We start from the raw sequence: 20,344 nt of genomic DNA on the forward strand, positions 1-20,344 counted from the left end.
TGGACACCACAGAAATACACGATTCTTCCTGACTGAATGCAGCTTGTACAGACAAGCAGGCAAAATGTGAAACCATATAACTGAAGAAATGCTGCTGAGCCACAACCAGATTCATATAACTTTTAATTCGTTTAGACTCGAGACATCACACACATGGGAATAAGTGCTCCAATATGAGCTCTTCTCCTGGAGAGATGGTTTGATCATTTGAATTAAAGACTTTGTCATAAGTGCAGTTGCATAAGCTTTCTTTTGTCTGTCCTAAATTAACATTTTGTTCAGTTTTAAGCAGATTTATCCAGATAATATTTAAAAAATACTTATATATTATTATTATTATTATTATTATTATTATTATTATTATAAATTATTATTATTATTATTGTTGTTATTATTAAAAGAAGGAGAAACCATTTTTTATAAAGCACCTCTCAAGAATAAAATCCTGAGGTGCTTCACAAGAACAACAAATATAAATAAAAAAGATATTTACAAAATATTGTAATAAAAACATTTAAAAAAGAAACATTTTAGATTAATAAAAATTGAAGGAAGAATACAATGTATAAGAACAGGGTAATCAAAGGTCACAGCAAGATTCCTGACTGAGGGTTTGGTGTGAGAAGCAAGCTGACCAAGCGATTATTTTATTGCTAGGCAACCTGGTGGCTGACTAATGAGTGATTTTATCTTCTTCACATTTTTCTTTATCATTTTTGACGACATGCATGAATAAACTGGACCCAATGACCCATGAAGGCCTCCTGTGCAGCCATGTGACCAGAAATCCTGTTTCATTATATAAATCAGATTTGAACTTTCATAAACATTGTGATGAATTTTGGACTCAGAGATCTGCAGAGCAGCTGTTGCTCTCAGTCTTTAAGGTGAGATTTAAGTCTGTGGGATAGAGCTCTGCTGATTCTCAAACTGTGGTTTGATATGCTTTAGATTTTAATTAGAACTTTTAGTTGTTTCTCAAATTTTCTTTCATCAAGAAATGTATTTTCTACTTTGCCTTGTGGCACTTTGTCAGTAATTTTCTGGCACTAATTATATTAATAGTAGCATGAATCAGTAATAATAATAAGACAAACTATTTGGGCATATGATAATATAAAAAGTGTCTTTGGATATTTATTAATTAATTTAACTTTTATTAACAAATTTTCAGTTTTTTCCTAAATCCTCAGAAATTTTCTTCAACAAAATTAGTTCCAAACACAATTAGGCTTTTTTTATTGGCACTAACGTCTTTTACTTAACTTTACTAATATGTATGTAGTGTTATTTGACCTCTGTTAGGTGTTCCTTCCTGCATGTTTCTTGTTGCAAGTCACAAATTGTGCCATATCTTTGTATTTATATGAAGACATAAGAAACTGGGGAGTCTGGAGCTTATCTGTCATGTGCACGTTGCCCTTTGTGCTTGCTGCTATGTGTACTGGTATGTAACTAAAGGTCGAGGCCAGGCAACGAGCAGGGGCCCAGTCAGGGAGAGCTAAGGCTAGGAAGAACTGCAGATCCAAAGTCCAGCAGCTTTAAACGAGAGATTAGGACATAAATATCACAACAAAAAAAACATCTTTGTGCAAAGTCTGAGTGTAGTGCAGGAAAAAGTTAGCTGGTGAATATTTAGGTCGCTCCGCAGACACTGCCATAAGTAAATCATGAGTGTAATCGAAACGCAGCGACCGGTAAGGAATCTGAGCTAATGTGTCGTTCCAGAAACCTCTCGACTGTTGTCAGCCGCTGCATGACTTCAGCAAACTCCAGCCAGGGCTGTTCCTGAGAATCCTGCAAGTTGGAACAGCTAAAGCACACAATGCACACACACACTGCGACTCTCACACACACACACACACCTTTTCTAAAAGTCCTCCTGTTGGTTGGTGGAGATAATGCAGGATCAATGTGTCACATCCGACCTCTGGCCTCTCTCCATAAACAGCACTGTCAGGTGGAGCAGAGACTAGAGGTTTCCCCACATGATCCAGATTGGGCATTTGATATGTCATTTTGGATTATTTTATGTTTGTTGGCTTCTTGTTTTTATCTTTTTCCACTCACTGAATAAAATTGAAGCTTTTTAAACTCAGAGGAACCTTTTGAGAGACATGACAGCAAAAATTAAGAATACCTTCATGAGATGGGAGAAGAGGCGTGGTTTTGACACAACTTGAAACACTTTATAATCTGATGATAGTGAAGTTGAAACATGAAAAACAAGAACAATTCCATAATGTTATTGGGATAGTTTTAGGAATCTCACCTCAAATTCCACACTTATTTAAATGCTTGAAAATAAAAATGGGCACAGTGTTTTTTTCTCTAATCTGAGTTCTTTCACACACAAGAAAACATTTCTTATTTCTGGATTTGATGTTGATGATGAGTCATGTTTGACCACTAAACAAAACCTTAAAGCCTCAGATGGGAACTCTTCTGAATTCCAGATCTGGTGGATTAAGAGTTTTTTTTTTTATTAGATAAGTTTCAATAAATAAACTGTTAAACATCCTTCGACTGCACAACATTTGGACTTAAGCAGACGCTTTATCAAAGAACCCTTATAAATGTAACTGTGCAAAAGGAGGAGCCCTTTTCCTGCTGTTCTGTAAATCTGCTCCGATGTAGCGAGGCGCTTACGCACATCGATCTACCTCATATGCCAAAAAAATACCCAACTTTGAGGTGTTTCGTTCTTTTTTGTTTCTGTTAATTTTGTACCTCAGCCTTTTGGCATTTCCCAAAAATCACTTTTTCCCAAAAAGGAAAACAAAGACTAAATATCTCATTAGGGCCTATGTATGCTCATGACAGATTAATGACAGATTTATAAACTGCCATTAATGCCATGTGTGTATACATGTACCTTTGTTATTATTTTTTCTTCAAATTATTCTCTTAAGTGTTGGTGCTGCTGTAACAAGTGAACTTCCCCACTGTGGGATCAATAAAGCCTATTCTATTATATTATGTTCTATTCATCACAGCACTTGAGCTACTCTTGAATTTTTATTTTCTTGAATTTGCTTCTGAGGAGACAACATTTACTGAAATGACCTCTGAGTGACCATTAGAGGACCATATCAGGCTAACAATGGATTGTTCGTGCACGCAAAACAGAGACTAAAGGATAATTGTAGCTTTTTTTCACTGTATTTTTAAGCAAACATTCAATGTAAGTTCCCCAACAGAGTGAGTTTTTGACCTGCGCTTCATGAACCAGTTACAGGTGAAAACTAAAGCCAGTTAAGCAGATTTACATGTATTTTATTAACATGTTTTCTTCAGATTAAACAAGAGACATGTAAAAGCTTGGTTGTTTTCTATTTCAGAACATTTTCAGTCTCCTGGCTACAACACTTCCTTCTATAATGTGTGTGAGGACTTTGCAAACTTAGGTTGCCTTTACATTCAGCACCCATCTGATCCAGAGTTGCTGAGCAAAGAGGAGAGAGGAGCGTCAGAGGAGTGTAATTCACCACATCATCCACCGTCACATCATCTGTCAGCTTCAGAAACATCCACCTCTGTACGCAAAGGTAGGGATGATAAATACGCTGTGATGTGCTGCCATGACCTCAATCTGCATCATGTTTATTAGCAAAGGAGAAAATATTTAGTCGCTGTTGGATGTTTTGAATTAACTGAAAGCAAAACTTTTTCAGCAGTTCTTACTTCAAAGTGTGTAATAATGTATTTTTGTTTGTTTTCTATTAAATCATGATAGGGTGTTTGTCATAAATTGGTCCTTTCTAAATGAATTATAAAATATCTCCAATTGTAATGATGTCAATAGTATTACCACATATTAAGACGATACGTATATATTTTTTTTGTTATGGGTCAAATTTACAAGCAAAGTTCTGTTTGACCAAACTTTGAGGTTTGGCACATTCAGGTTAACTGAGCCTCTGATCCATTTGTTCAGTCGTTAAATGAACAACAATGTTGTTGAATATTTTTCGACATATTTGAAGTGGTCTCCCTGTGGGTCGGTCTCACGGAGTTGGAGGGGGGGGGGGAGCTCTGGCGCTCCTGTTTCAGGAAGTAGAATTTAGCTGGAGCAGATCACGGGGTAGGATGGTCGTGAGCAGATGTGCTCGCCGTTACAGCTAGGTCAGGTCCTTGCTCAACTGCTAAGACAGGAAGTCAGCGGCTCTGAATTCAGACAGTCTAACCTTCGCTTCGACAGGTTTTGGGGTGTTATTTCCTGATATTTGAACATCTCACCTCTGATTGGCTAACAGCAATGTGACTACTACTGACTTCATTTGTTCTGCGACAATGATGTTTTATCTTCACAAGACACATGAAGGAGTTCTGCCGTATTGTGGAGTTGCTAATGCTAACGGTTAGCTTCTACTTGCTGAGATGCACTTTGCAGTTTCATGGATGCTAATTCAACAACAGCCTTCCCCGTCGTCAGCCAAGATGGGTATATACTACTTGGTACATATGTTGTGTGTGTGTGTGTGTGTGTGTGTGTGTGTGTGTGTGTGTGTGTGTGTGTGTGTGTGTGTGTGTGTGTGTGTGTGTGTGTGTGTGTGTGTGTGTGTGTGTGTGTGTGTGTCTGCTCTGTCTTCTCGATTCCCAGTGAGTTGTGGCGGATGGCTAGCCTAGTGAACTAGACTAAATTCTTGCTTTGCAAAGTTTGGTCTAGGCATGCTCCATTGGAACCTCCGCTGCTCCTACCAGGACTCTGGCTAGCCAATCACAGCTCTCTAGAGGGGTTTCAAACACATAAGGAGCTGCGATTGGTCCATAATGGTGGGCCAATCATAGTGCTCTATCTGCTTAGTGAACAAATCACAGAGCTTTACCTGCTTTGTGGACCAATCAGGGCACTCTATATGCCTGGTGGGTGGGATGATGCAACAGAGTATGTCACATTGATTGTCCAGTGGAATGCGGAGATCATTTGAAAGACAAAGGTAGAACCCGCCCCACAACCGAGAGCCGTCAATGGAGCGTGGCCAGACTAAATAATACATTTATTTAGTCTGGCTTGCCAGGCTAGAGGATGGCTGCTTATACTGAGCCAGGATCCTCTGGAGGTTTCTTCCTGTTAAAAGGGAGTTTTCCTTTCCACTGTCGCTAAATGCTTGCTTACTATGAGGATTGCTGTAAAGTCACTGACACTAGTCAGTGTTTATCTGTGAGCATGAGGATGGGAGTGTGTGACTGTGTTTGTCAGGTGGGGTCTTGGACTCCTCCCCTCTCCTGGGACATCTTGTGGTGCCACTATCCTTGCCTACCATCCTCCTGTTACATTTACTGCTGGTGAGTGGTGCCTCAGTTTGCCTTCATATTCTCAGCTCTTGTGTCTGGGGCTGGAAGTTTTTGGCATCTGCCTGCTCACTCCCAGTGGCTGCCTGTTGGGGTCCGGATCCCTGGGCTCTGTCCGGTCTCCACTGGGGTTGGGCACCCAGGGTCCAAGCTTGGCCTGCCATGGAGTGGGCGGCTGCGGGCGGGCCTGGGGGCTTGTTGTTTTTATCTCCTAGGCCAGTGGCACACCTGCTGGTTGCCCCACCCCCCCAACCCACCCTGTGCACACACACACATGTGCTCACATGGTGGTCTCACAATTATGGACTTGTGCAACACATAACCTATGGCTGCGGTTGACACTTAATGCACCATAAATTATTACCGTGTGCTTTTCAGTCAAAATTGTTACTGTACAGATATCCTCATGCAGTTGGCGCAATGATATTTTGGTTCTGTTGCATTTATGTGTGTCCTTTTTTCTTTCTTTCTTTTTTTGCAGGTCTAGAAGGATATTTTTCTACGTTGTTTATTGTTTATTTTTGTGACTTCCCCTCCCTCCCACACACACACACACACACACACACACACACACACACACACACACACACACACACCCCTTCCTTTCATCTCCCTCCTTTCTCTTTCATTTCTGTCTCCGTGTCCGTTGGGCTTCTAATAAAGTTTTGGTATCAGGCGAGTCATTATAGCTGAAGCTAAACTGCTCCACCTGTCAGAGTAAAACTGTAAGGCTTGTCGTTGGCACTCAGACATCAATTGTGATTGCTTTACAGCCAGACAAGACACTGGAGAAAAAATGGTTTCTCAGTTAACTTTGCCTTTTTAGGGTTGGGTTTTTTGTGTTTTTCACTAATTATTTTTGGTGGCATTTCATTAAAAAATGCTAAGAAAACCTTTTTTTTTCTATTCTGACCTCCTAGTGGTTTATCTATCTTGGATTAGCTCTACCTGCTGAACTATTTCTCCCTCTCCCATCTTGGCCCTCCCTGTGCTCTGTTCCAACACACAACTACAAAAGGTTTACACTTCCATAAACATCAAGCTGTGTGCGTGTAAGCTGTGCGTCATGGAAGAAGCCAACCTCTGCATGTGATGTATACGAATGAATGGCTTTAACATTTTGAGTGGCTCCTCCCCAGGAACCCTGTGACTGTTGGCTCCAGAAATAGAATCTCATTCACTTGAAGTGGAACCTCCACATCAGCCATGGTAGGCATCCGCGGTGGACACCAGCTTCTGTGTTAGCTGAACCTCCTACTACAAACATGTGGATGAGTTTTGGCAAAGCGTCTCGTTTGATTCTCCACAGTGCAACAGGTAATGATATAAGCTTACAGGCGTCACTAACACAAACACAAAGGCACTTTGACTTGTATATGGAGAGGGGAACGTGTAGGCGGTGTGACGCAAGAGATGTGACTCATTCACACACAAAAGAGATCCAGCACACACCAACGTAGCTGTGTAACCCCTCTGACAGGTCAGATGGATTGCTGCCCCCCACCCCCTCACAAGATGGAGATAACAGAAAGTCACCAATCTTCATCAAAACTATCCTCTTGTAAGTTTTATCTCCAAACATACAAATAATTAAGTAATTTTCCAAAGTTCTTCAGACTTATGATGAAGTAAAAGGCTGTAGCCATAGCAACACAAACATGTCATCCAAAAAGTCTGCCACATGTTGCATCACCAGTATTTCTCACTTTTAAAAATAAAGTTAGAGGATAGATACCCTTCTCCTACGTGCATGCACAGCAGTGATCTGATAATCAATTATGTTTAGCACAGTTTAAATGTAGAATTAGGTTCTATTGCAGTACCAGTCTTCTCCATGAGTGACAAAAACGATTTAACTTCATGTTACCAATGCTGTTTTACATCATGTGGGGAGAAAAGGGGTCCAACAGGCTGATATGTTGCTTTTTTGTAAAATGATGATGTTCTAGATGTCCAAAGTAGCCTTGCTCGACAATTCAAGGTGAAACACAAACTCTGCTGTGTTGATATGCAGAGAAAACAAAAATATGAAGTTACACAACTGAGAACACAGCCAAGGTGTAGTTATGTGGTGTTCTCTTTGTGCAATTAGTTAGAAATACGGTACTTACACTGGCTAGTGTTCAAGAATAATTGCCCCCTAAAGCTGCATGCAAACAGAGTTTTGGATTACACACACACACACACACACACACACATGCAGCCCAGATGGGAGACAGATGTTTAACAGATGAGGTCAAGAAGTCCATATAATAACTGTCTCCCAGTTTTCTCTGCATTGTTCACATCCACTTAAATCCAGGAAATTTCCTCTGGAATGGAAACCACGTCCTACAAACTGAAAAATCTGCACACACACACACACACACACAAATACACACTCGATGCTGCACTCCTCGTGGTAACACACTTTGAATCTACACACAAGATTAAACTCAAATCTTTTCACAACAAATTAGCAGAAAACCTGAGAAAAAGTGTGTTTATTTGCCTCCAGTTTTCTGAAGCTTTCATGGATGTTCAGAGATTTTGCAGATGTTAACCCTCTGAAGGCAGGCGTTGCAGATTAGCAACGTTAAAACCTACCTACCTGGTTACTCCACACACGTATTTCACGAGCATTTTTTAACTCAGAAGTACCCCTGAAGGACTTAGTCGTTCGTCCTTTTATCAAAACTTATTTTGAGCCTGAGAGGGTTAATGTGACGAAGCTGTGACCAAGACAAGGAACGACAGATGGACAACAGAACAAAAGGAGAGGAGGAGAAGATTATAATCTCATTATCTCAACCTAATCTAATCCACCTCAGTCCACACCTCCTGGTCATCTGCACACTTTTACATTATGTGTTTTACTCCACATAATAGGCATTTAATCTAAGGTGGCTGGGTTTAGAAATTCAGAAAGACATGTCTGACTTGAAGGAAACGATGCTGATTGGATCAGAAGGAATTAAGAAAACTATTCTTCATGGAGGAACTGGCGACATCCCCAAATTTACCACTGGGGCAAAGGTACTGCTGGCCTTTGAATCTTTATAATCAATCTGGAACATTTGTACGGGATTGAACTCTAAATGTAATTTTACATAAACAGTTATGGCTAACATCTATGCATGCATCATGAGGAGAATGTCTGTGGACATACAAAAGCAACAATTATTCTTGGGGTGGGGTAAATAAAACAAAATCAGTTCCTTTTTATCCCAGGAGATTTGATCATCTATTTTTAGATAAACACATCTTATCATCACACAGAAAATGTTCCATCAGGAAACATTCAAATACACAAATTGATACCAAATAATAATCTCAAAATACATCAGAATTTTTCTAAGATTTGGGATCAGATCAACAGTTTTTACATTAAATTCATGAGTTCTGTTTTATTGTTGAAGGTTTAGATTGAACCTCCTCCAGGCTCCAGGGTGTTTAGTCAGCATTTCTAACGCTGAAACTCTAAAGATGTTTCAGAAAATGTCACCCAGGCTTGTTGCAGTTGTGAGTAGTGACCAGCAGAGGCCGACAGAGTACTTAATGAGAGTTTAAGCATTTTCAGATCCTTTCGAGTATTTGAGACTACTGCATAAGAAACAATGTTTAAATGTTTTTAATTAGCAAAATTTCTAGCTTGTTTATTATTCTGTCATTTAAAAATCTATAAACTGCTTCATGTTTATATTTTTACTTTACTTTTACATGGAAGCTCATTCCCACCACCCAGATAAAAGAAAATTATCTCATAATTATGAGATAGCTAAGTCATAATAAGATAGCTATGTAATAATAATGAGATAGTATCTCATTATTATTACTATCTCGTAATTACGAGATACTGTCTCTTTATTATAAGAAAGCTGAGTAATAATAATGAGATACTAAGACAGTTAAGGTGGCATCATAATTATGACTTATCTCATACCTATAAGATAGCTAAGTCATAATAAGATAGCTATGTAATAATAATGAGATAGTATCTCATTATTATTACATACTGTCTCTTTATTATAAGATAGCTGAGCGATAATTATGAGATATTATCTCACTATCATAGCTATCTCATAATTATTAGTAAAGTCGTAATTATTATATAACTATTTCATAATTATGAGCTACTATCTCATTATGGTGAGATGGTAGCTCATAATTATGAGACTATTTTTTATCTTAGTGGTGGGAATGCTCTTCCATATAAAATTGATTGTGTGACAGGTTTTTTAATTTGTCTTCCTTGATGTTTTTTAAAATCTTTTGATGCCACCTTAAATGTCATTCTTTAAAGCTGATCAACTTCTTTCAATCCTTCCCCACTTTGTCCAACAGTAAAATTAGTCCATGTTTTATTTTTTTATTTTTTCCGTTCTTCTAGGTGACATTCCACTTCCGCACACAGCTGTGTGATGATGAACGCACAGTGATAGACGACAGCAGAGTGGTGGGGACACCCATGGAGATAGTGATCGGCAACATGTTCAAACTGGACATCTGGGAGGCCTTGTTGTCCTCCATGAGGGTCGGGGAAGTGGCAGAGTTCTGGTGTGATACCATCGTGAGTGGAAGGGAAAGAAAGATGTGAAAACTGGTTTATGTATTACCCAACATCTATTTGATTCTTTTAGCCTGGATGACTTTTTACGGATGACGTGACAAAAAAGAAAAGCAGAAAAGTTTCATTTTATGCATTTAGTCAAACATCTAACCCACAATTTTTTTTGTTCTGTAAGTAATTTTAGTAAATTATGTTACAGGTTTTAAATATTTATGAGCTTCTAACAGATCATCAGGAACAAATGTAGAAGTTTGCTGGTTTAAGATTATATTGAAGTCATCGTTTTCCAGCTGTTTGTATCGACACGTAGCCTGTAATTTGGTTGGTGTGCAGGTGCGTGCACGTGTGTGTGTGTGTGTGTGTGTGTGTGTGTGTGTGTGTGTGTGTGTGTGTGTGTGTGTGTGTGTGTGTGTGTGTGTGTGTGTGTGTGTGTGTGTGTGTGTGTGTGTGTGTGTGTGTGTGTCAGAGACGGATGGGTTCATTCATCCACAGCGGCCTCTCTCACTCTCTCCACTAATCGGCTCAGAATCCTGCTGAATCAGCAGTACTGCCTCCCTCTGCTGTGATTAGATTAGATGTGGCTCAGAGCATCTCTCTAAACTCTGAAAAACACATCAGTGACTTCTCTACTGGATGTTTTGTGCAGCTTCACAGCCCATCCAGTAGAGGACTACTTTTACTAACCGATCAATGGATGCTTTCTGCAGGAAAAGTGCATATTTTAGTCCTTGCACAACACCACTGGGTGTAAATGAGCTTAAAGGTGGAGGAATCTATGTAGAGTGGATGGGTTTCAGCCACTAAATGTGACTGTCTTGAATCACTGAAAAATTACTTTTTATTGCAAGAAAATCATCAATTTCATCAGATGTCATGAAATCAAAGTACAAATTAACAATAAAAAGATGCAACTATTTATAATCTGACATTTAATTTAGAATATTTGGCTCAAATGTCATGTTTATTCTTTAACTTACAATATAAGTAACATTTTATTTGTATAGCAGTCATCACAGACAGAAAATCACAAAATGCTTCACATAGGTCAAAACAAAGCATTAAATCATAAAATCATAATGAGCTTAAAACAGAAATAAATTCAAATCAGAACAACAAAGTCATAAAATTATAAAATACCATGAAACTAATGAAAGAGTATCATACATTTGAGTTAAAAATAAGAAAATAAAAGATTTAGGTTAAAGCAGCCACTATTATATTATATTATATTATATCATATTATATTATATTATATTATATTATATTATATTATATTATATTATATTATATTATATTATATTATATTATATTATGATATAATATAATATAATATAATATAATATAATAATATAATATAATATAATATAATATAATATAATATAATATAATATAATATAATATAATATAATATAATATAATATAATATAATATAATATAATATAATATATGAGGATCAGCACCTCCAAATCTGAGACCATGGTTCTCGACCGGAAAAGGGTGGCTTGCCAACTCCGGGTCGGGGGAGAGGTCCTACCTCAAGTGGAGGAGTTTAAGTATCTCAGGGTCTTGTTCACGAGTGACGGTAGGAGGGATCGGGAGGTCCACAGGTGGATTGGTTCGGCGTCTGCAGTGATGCGGACGCTGAGCCGATCTGTCGTGGTGAAGAGGGAGCTGAGCCAGAAAGCCAGGCTCTCGATTTACCGGTCGATCTACGTCCCAATCCTCACCTATGGTCATGAGCTATGGGTAATGACTGAAAGAACGAGATTGCGGATACAAGCGGCCGAAATGAGTTTCCTCCGTAGGGTGGCCAGGCTCAGCCTTAGAGATAGGGTTATGAGCTTGGACATTCGGGAGGGACTCAGAGTAGAACTGCTCCTCCGGATCGAAAGGAGTCATTTGAGGTGGTTTGGGCATCTGGTCAGGATGCCTCCTGGACGCCTCCCTGGGGAGGTGTTTCGGGCATGTCCTGCCGGCAGGAGGCCCCCGGGTCGACCCAGGACACGATGGAGAGGTTACATCTCCAATCTGGTCCAGGAACACCTTGGGGTCCTGCCGGAGGAGCTGGTGGAGGTGGCCGGGGAGAGGACGGTCTAGAGCTCCCTAGTTGGGATGCTGCCCCCGCGACCCAGACCCGGATAAGCGGAGGAAGATGACAATGACGATAATATAATATGATATAATATAATAAAGCAGCTACTATTATATTATATTATATTATATTATATTATATCATATCATATTATATTATATTATATCATATTATATTATATTATATTATATCATATCATATTATATTATATTATATTATATTATATTATATTATATTATATTATATTATTATATTATATTATATTATATTATATTATATTATATTATATCATATTATATTATATTATATCATATTATATCATATTATATTATATTATATTATATTATATTATATCATATTATATTATATTATATCATATCATATCATATTATATTATATCATATTATATTATATCATATCATATTATATTATATCATATTATATTATATTATATTATATCATATTATATTATATTATATTATATTATATTATATTATATTATATTATATTATTATATTATATTATATTATATTATACGAGACGAGACGAGACGAGATTATATTATATCATATCATATTTTTATATTATATTATATTATATTATATTATATTATATTATATTATATTATATTATCTTCGTCTTCGTCTTCCTCCGCTTATCCGGGTCCGGGTCGCGGGGGCAGCATCCCAACTAGGGAGCTCCAGGCCGTCCTCTCCCCGGCCTTGTCCACCAGCTCCTCCGGCAGGACCCCAAGGCGTTCCCGGACCAGATTGGAGATGTAACCTCTCCAACGTGTCCTGGGTCGACCCGGGGGCCTTCTGCCGGCAGGACATGCCCGAAACACCTCCCCGGGGAGGCGTCCAGGAGGCATCCTGACCAGATGCCCAAACCACCTCAACTGGCTCCTTTCGATCCGGAGGAGCAGCGGTTCTACTCCGAGTCCCTCCCGAATGTCCGAGCTCCTCACCCTATCTCTAAGGCTGAGCCCGGCCACCCTACGGAGGAAACTCATTTTGGCCGCTTGTATCCGCGATCTCGTTCTTTCGGTCATTACCCAAAGCTCATGACCATAGGTGAGGATTGGGACGTAGATCGACCGGTCAATCGAGAGCCTGGCTTTTTGGCTCAGCTCCCTCTTCCCCACGACAGATCGGCTCAGCGTCCGCATCACTGCAGACGCCGAACCAATCCGCCTGTCGATCTCCCGATCCCTCCTACCCTCACTCATGAACAAGACCCCGAGATACTTAAACTCCTCCACTTGAGGTAGGACCTCTCCCCCGACCCGGAGGTGGCAAGCCACCCTTTTCCGGTCGAGAACCATGGTCTCAGATTTGGAGGTGCTGATCCTCATCCCAGCCGCTTCACATTCGGCCGCGAACCTACCCAGCAAGAGCTGAAGGTCAGAGCTGGATGAAGCTAGGAGGACCACATCATCCGCAAAAAGCAGAGACGAGATTCTCCTGCCACCAAACTCGACACACTCCACACCACGGCTGCGTCTAGAAATTCTGTCCATAAAAGTGATGAACAGAACCGGTGACAAAGGGCAGCCCTGGCGGAGTCCAACCCTCACTGGGAACAGGTCCGACTAACTACCGGCTATGCGGACCAAACTCACGCTCCTCTGGTAAAGGGACTGAATGGCCCTTAACAGAAAGCCACCCACCCCATACTCCTGGAGCGTCCCCCACAGGGTGCCCCTAGGGACACGGTCATAAGCCTTCTCCAAATCCACAAAGCACATGTGGATTGGTTGGGCAAACTCCCATGCCCCCTCCATCACCCTTGCAAGGGTATAGAGCTGGTCCACAGTTCCACGGCCAGGACGAAAACCACAATGCTCCTCCTCTATCTGAGATTCAACTATCGATCGGACCCTCCTCTCCAGTACCTTGGAGTAGACCTTTCCAGGGAGGCTGAGGAGTGTGATCCCCCTATAGTTGGAACACACCCTCAGGTCACCCTTCTTAAAGATGGGGACCACCACCCCGGTCTGCCACTCCCTAGGAACTGCCCCCGATGACCACGCAATGTTGTAGAGACGTGTCAACCATGACAGCCCTACAACATCCATAGCCTTGAGATACCCAGGACGAACCTCATCCGCCCCCGGGGCTCCGCCGCTGTGTAGTTGTTTGACTACCTCAGCAACTTCTGCCCCCGAGATCGGACAGTCCATCCCCAGGCCTCCCAGCTCTGGTTCCTCCTCGGAATGCGCATTGGTGGGATTGAGGAGCTCCTCAAAGTATTCCTTCCACCGTCCGACTATAGCCTCAGTTGACGTCAGCAGCTCCCCATCCCCACTGGAAACAGTGTGAGCGAGTTGCTGCCTTCCTCTCCTGAGGCGCCGGACAGTTTGCCAGAACCTCTTTGGAGCCGATCGATAGTCTTTCTCCATGGCCTCACCAAACTCCTCCCACGCCCGAGATTTTGCCTCGGCAACTGCCACTGCTGCACCCCGCTTGGCTATCCGGTACCTGTCTGCTGCCTCCGGAGACCCACAGACCAGCCACGCCCTGTAGGCCTCCTTCTTCAGCCTGACGGCTCCCCGAACCTCTGGTGTCCACCAGCGGGTACGGGGGTTGCCACCACGACTGGCACCGGCCACCTTACGACCACAGCTAGCAACAGCCGCCTCGACAATCGCAGAGTGGAACAAGGCCCACTCGGACTCAATGTCCCCCACTGCTCTCGGGACGTGGTCAAAGCTCTGCCGGAGGTGGGAGTTGAAGACCGTCTTGACAGGTTCTTCTGCCAGGCATTCCCAGCAGACCCTCACTATGCGTTTGGGTCTGCCAGGTCTACGCGGCATGTTCCCTTGCCATCTGATCCAACTCACCACCAGGTCGTGATCAGTTGACAGCTCCGCCCCTCTCTTCACTCGGGTGTCCAAAACATACGGCCGCAGGTCAGATGATACGACTACAAAATCTATCATCGACCTGTGACCTAGGCTGCCCTGGTACCAAGTGTACCGGTGGGCATCCTTATGTTCGAACATGGTGTTCGTTATGGCCAAACTGCGGCTTGCACAGAAGTCCAATAACAAAACACCGCTCGAGTTCTGATTAGGTGGGCCGTTCCTCCCAATCACACCCCTCCAGGTCAAGCTGTCATTGCCCACGTGAGCATTGAAGTCCCCCAGCAGGACAATGGAGTCCCCTGATGGAGCACTATCTAGCACTCGTCCCAGGGACTCCAAAAAGGGTGGGTACTCTGAACTGATATTTGGCCCATAAGCACAAACAACAGTTAGGACCCATTCCCCGACCCGAAGGCGCAAGGAAGCTACCCTCTTGTCCCCCGGGGTAAACCCCAACACACAGGCAGAGAGTCTCGGGGCTAACAAAAAGCCAACCCCAGCCCTCCGCCTCTCACCCGGAGCAACTCCAGCAAAGTAGAGTGTCCAACCCCTCTCCAGGTCTCGGGTTCCAGAGCCAATGCAATGTGTAGAAGTGAGTCCGACTATATCTAGCCGGTACCGCTCAACCTCTGCCACAAGCTCCGGCTCCTTCCCCGCCAGCGAGGTGACGTTCCATGTCCCAAAAACTAGTTTTCTTGTCCGGGGATTGGACCGCCAAGGCTCCCGCCTTGGTCTGCCACCCGATTCGCATTGCACCGGACCCTTCATGTTCCTCCTGCGGGTGGTGGGTCCACAGTTGGACGAGCCCATGTATCCGGTTCGGGCTGGGCCCGGCCGGGCCCCATGGGCGAAAGCCCGGCCACCAGGCGCTCGCTCACGGGCCCCAACCCCAGGCCTGGCTCCAGGGTGGGACCCCGGTAACCCTCCGGGCCGGGTACTCCGACTCTTCGTTTTAACTGCCATGAAAGATCCTTCGAACCGTTCTTTGTCTCACCCTTCACCTAAGACCAATTTGTCATGGGAGACCCTACCAGGGGCACTAAGTGCCCCAGACAACATAGCTCCTAGGATCATTAGGGCACTCAAACTCCTCCACCACGATAAGGTGACGGTTCAAGGAGGATATTATATTATATCATATTATATTATATTATATCATATTATATTATATCATATTATATTATATCATTTTATATTATATTATATCATATTATATTATATTATATCATATTATATTATATCATATCATATTATATTATATCATATCATATTTTTATATTATATTATATTATATTATATTATATTATATTATATCATATCATATTATATTATATTATATTATATTATATTATATTATATTATATTATGTTATATTATATTATATTATATTATATTATATTATATCATATCATATCATATCATATCATATTATATCATATCATATTATATTATATTATATTATATTATATTATATTATATCATATCATATTATATTATATTATATCATATCATATATTATATCATATTATATTATATTATATCATATTATATTATATTATATTATATTATATTATATTATATTATATTATATTATATTATATTATATAAAAGGGTCTTTATAATATAAATGCCAGTATGTATTATACGTTGACTTTCTCTGAAGAAGCTGTATGGTGCCACTGTAAGTCGCTGATTTCTGCGTGGAGTTAGTGTGTTTTCATGCAGGTGTGGGTTTTCACCTGATGCTCTGGTTTCCTCCCATGGACATTAGAGAAGAAACGTGAAAGGCTGATTGAAGACTCTAAATTGTCACTAGATGTAATTGTGTGCGTTTGTTGATGTTTGTCCCCATGTTTCTGTGATGGACTGGAGACCTGTCCAGGGTGTCACCCACCTTAGTAATGAGTAAGTGGTTCAGATTCAAATTAAAGCTAAAATTTTTGATAATGGAATAGTGAATGGCCTGTATTTGTTAAGCACCTTCTTAGGGTTTATTTGTTCTCTGTTTGGATCATTAGGCATGTTAAATAAAACCATTGTTTGCTTTATGGATGAAAAGCCCTTAACAGTGATATTATCCACATTTAGAAAATGGTAAATGGTAAATGGCCTGTATTTGATATAGCGCCTTCTAGAGTCCTAGAACCCCCCAAGGCGCTTTACAACACAATCAGTCATTCACCCATTCACACACACATTCACACACTGGTGGGGATGAGCTACAATGTAGCCACAGCTGCCCTGGGGCGCACTGACAGAGGCGAGGCTGCCGAGCACTGGCGCCACCAGTCCCTCCGACCACCACCAGCAGGCAACGTGGGTTAAGTGTCTTGCCCAAGGACACAACGACAGCGACAGACTGAGCGGGACTCGAACCAGCAACCTTCCGATTACGGGGCGAGCACTTAACTCCTGTGCCACCGTCGCCCCCAGATCAGAAAGTCTCACAATGTTCAGATTGTCTCTCTTTCAGCACACAGGTGTTTACCCGCTTGTGTCCAAGAGTATGAGACGCATAGCAGAGGGCAAAGACCCTGTGGAGTGGCAGGTGCACACATGTGGCATGGCCAACATGTTTGCATACCACAGCCTGGGCTATGAAGACCTGGATGAGCTGATGAAAGAACCGAAGCCTCTCTTCTTTGTGTTGGAGCTTCTAATGGTGTGTCTACAAAAAAAAAACCTTCTTGGTGACGTTTGACTGAAATAAATGACAAAACAAAGGCTTTTGCAGCTTGTAAACTTTGTATTTATGACATGAAATAGATCGCTTTGGTTTGAACTTTTATGAGTGATGGAAACAGTATTTGTATGCATCTGATCACCAGGTGCAGCAGCCTAGCGAGTACAACAGGGAGTCGTGGGCTCTGAGTGACGAGGAGAGGCTGAAGGTGGTTCCTGTGCTGCACGGTCAGGGAAACAAACTCTTTAAACAGGGACGCTACCAGGAGGCAGCGCAGAAATACAAAGAGGCCCTCATCTGCATCAAGAATGTTCAGACGAAGGTTGTTAAGTGTAAAAACTCGGTCCCGAGTAGACGTTTTGTTTGTCTTTTTGTCAAACTGACCCAAGTTCTGAGCGGCTGTGTTGTCCTCTTCAGGAAAAAGCTTGGGACGTCCCATGGCTGAAGCTGGAGAAGATGGCAAACACTTTAACACTTAACTACTGTCAGTGTCTCCTCCGAATGGAAGAATACTACGAGGTCATCGAGCACACGACAGATATTATCAACCAGCACCCTGGTTTGTTACTGACTACAACTTTAAGACTAATATTTGTTTCTCTGGGCAGATGGAGCCGCTCTCACAGCTGTGTTTGCCCTACAGGTGTAGCAAAGGCGTACTACCTGAGAGGGAAGGCCCATAAGGAAGTGTGGAATGAAGCAGAGGCTCGGCAGGACTTCAGCAGAGTGCTGGACCTGGACCCGGGAATGAAGAAGGCTGTCAAGAAGGAACTGGCGGTTCTCAGCATGCGCATGGAAGAGAAGAACCAAGAGGACAAGAACACATATAAAGGAATGTTTTAAACCATCGATGGACAACTGACGAGTTTAATGAGGATTTTTTTTCACAATTTCACCCGTTCTGTCACCTAACATCTACATAGGTTTTGTAGGAATACAGAACACAGTCTGATCCAATAAACTGGTGCACAATTTGCATATTTTATCGTTTTGTGTCAAATGTAAATCAAATTTTTTGTTTTTATGCCTAAAGATGATTTTTTTTTAGTCCTACCTGCACGATCCATGCACTAAAGGGTTAAAAGTGAATATATCCGATTATGAGCGTGGCTCAGCTGAGTTCATTATATTTTTATTAAACGTGCTAATGCAAACTTTATCCTGAAGGTGGCGATATACCTACAGTTATGCCTGAACCCTGCAGTACGCACATCTTCATAATGGGAATGGCATTTGTTCAGATAAATTGTAATGAAGTGTCCCACAGTCTGTATTTGATGCTGAAAATAACGTATTAAATTAAATAAATATGAGAATCTTAGTTCTTGGGGGAAATTGCACAACAACACTACTTCACTCAGGGAATCCCCTTTTATTGCTGCATCTACCTCCGCACTCACACGGATTAGAGGAGTGAAGCACAGTGGACAATAAGGAGGGTGCTAATGTGATGATGATGATAATAAACAACAGACAACAGAGGAGAGGGGATCACATTTAACATGCAAGATCTTTACAAACACATTTGATGCTTAATGCACACTGTGGTTACAAAAACCCTCCTAAAGAGATGCAGTTGGTCTAAAAGGAAACTTCTTCCCTCATTCAACAACCTATTTTGCATAATTACACTGCTGAAGTATTTTTTTCTGCGCTACTTAGAAAATTAGATGTGGAGGGGAGTGATTTATGGTGTGGGGCTGTACTGGACTATAAGACTGGAGTGCAGCAAAAACTGCATAGCAGCACAATCCGCTGCAGGCCTCCCTCCATAAACCACTGGTGCTGATGTTGGGAGAAAGAGGAGAGGGAGGAGGAAGATGTGGGGCAGGAGGAGGAGGAGCAGAGGGGGGTCCAGAGCCCCCGCTTGGTCCTCCTCCAACAAGAGTCAAGCTAAAAGAAACAAGGCCAAAGGTACTTTCAAAATAAAAGCCAAAGAAAGGCTAGATCATTTTAAATGTATATAGTTAGATTTTTATACAGAATTAAATTGGTGCATCTTCATAATTGTCTGCATTTAATTTATGCTTGAAATTTGCTTTTTCTTATTCATTAAGACTTGCACCGTTCTAATGAACTCACAAAGCATCCTTAATGTTTTTTGACAAACACAAGTTTGTGAATCTGATGGTAGAGGTCTAAATGTGGTTTTGAGCAAGAAAGAATATATGAGTGGTTTGATCTGCAAAAGGACAAAGCAGATGAGTGAGAGCTATGAGGTTTTTCTACCAGCTGCTGGATGAGAAACAATTTTAAGTATTTGTCTAAGACACTAAAACTCAGTTTTTGTATCATGTTGATTGTTAAATAGTCGATAATGTTTGAGCATTACAGTAAAAATTATATTAAATAAAAATGAAAGCTGCCATCTGGACTTTTCCCCTTTCAGGAATTATGAATGATCTTTCAGAAATACATAAAAGTGATTGTCTTATCATGTACTTTGATATAATGTAAGAAATGTGTATTTTTTGTTTGGTTTGGTTTGGTTTGGGTTTTTCTTTTTTGCTAAAGCCGTCCTCTGTCCTATGGAGCCCAATGCAATATGAACTGAGTGCTGGTCAGCACTAACCAATTACGTTAGACTGCCGTTTCTGAACAGACGTCAATCACAAAGCGTGCGCGAGCATTAAAGACGTACCTCGGTTGATGCAGAGTTGGTGATCTTTTCATGGACACAAGTCTTTACAAATATATGAATGCACACTATAACATGAGTATAATTGTTAAACTGTGTGTTTTAGCTCCGTTTTGTTGGCTAGAGGACCGTGTTAATGAACAAGAGCTGTTGCTTTTGGCCTTAAATATGGAAATGAAAGTCAGCTGCAAGATAGTGTCATCAGATAAAAAATAAATACA

At 41.2% G+C, this 20,344-nt stretch overlaps 1 protein-coding gene across 4 annotated transcripts; it reads left to right on the forward strand.

Moving 5' to 3' along the window:
- The first annotated feature begins 3,346 nt into the window (after positions 1–3,346).
- On the forward strand, positions 3,347–18,806 carry aipl1 (aryl hydrocarbon receptor interacting protein-like 1). 4 transcript variants are annotated; one of them, XM_070543193.1, is made up of 8 exons: positions 3,347–3,548; positions 6,435–6,612; positions 6,776–6,856; positions 9,665–9,844; positions 17,276–17,464; positions 17,631–17,807; positions 17,903–18,044; positions 18,129–18,806. In XM_070543193.1, the coding sequence occupies exons 4-8, from the start codon at positions 9,743–9,745 to the stop codon at positions 18,326–18,328; spliced, it is 810 nt and encodes a 269-aa protein (XP_070399294.1). In that variant the 5' UTR covers positions 3,347–3,548; positions 6,435–6,612; positions 6,776–6,856; positions 9,665–9,742; the 3' UTR covers positions 18,329–18,806. The 4 variants fall into 4 exon arrangements, with proteins under 4 accessions (XP_070399294.1, XP_054598693.1, XP_015807126.1 ...); XM_054742718.2 differs by lacking the exon at positions 6,776–6,856 and having other exon boundaries at positions 3,348–3,548; XM_015951640.3 differs by lacking the exons at positions 3,347–3,548; positions 6,435–6,612; positions 6,776–6,856 and adding an exon at positions 8,026–8,310.
- Positions 18,807–20,344: the final 1,538 nt, after the last annotated feature.

This window comes from Nothobranchius furzeri, chromosome 13 (assembly GCF_043380555.1).
Source record: "Nothobranchius furzeri strain GRZ-AD chromosome 13, NfurGRZ-RIMD1, whole genome shotgun sequence".
NCBI lineage: Eukaryota > Metazoa > Chordata > Actinopteri > Cyprinodontiformes > Nothobranchiidae > Nothobranchius > Nothobranchius furzeri.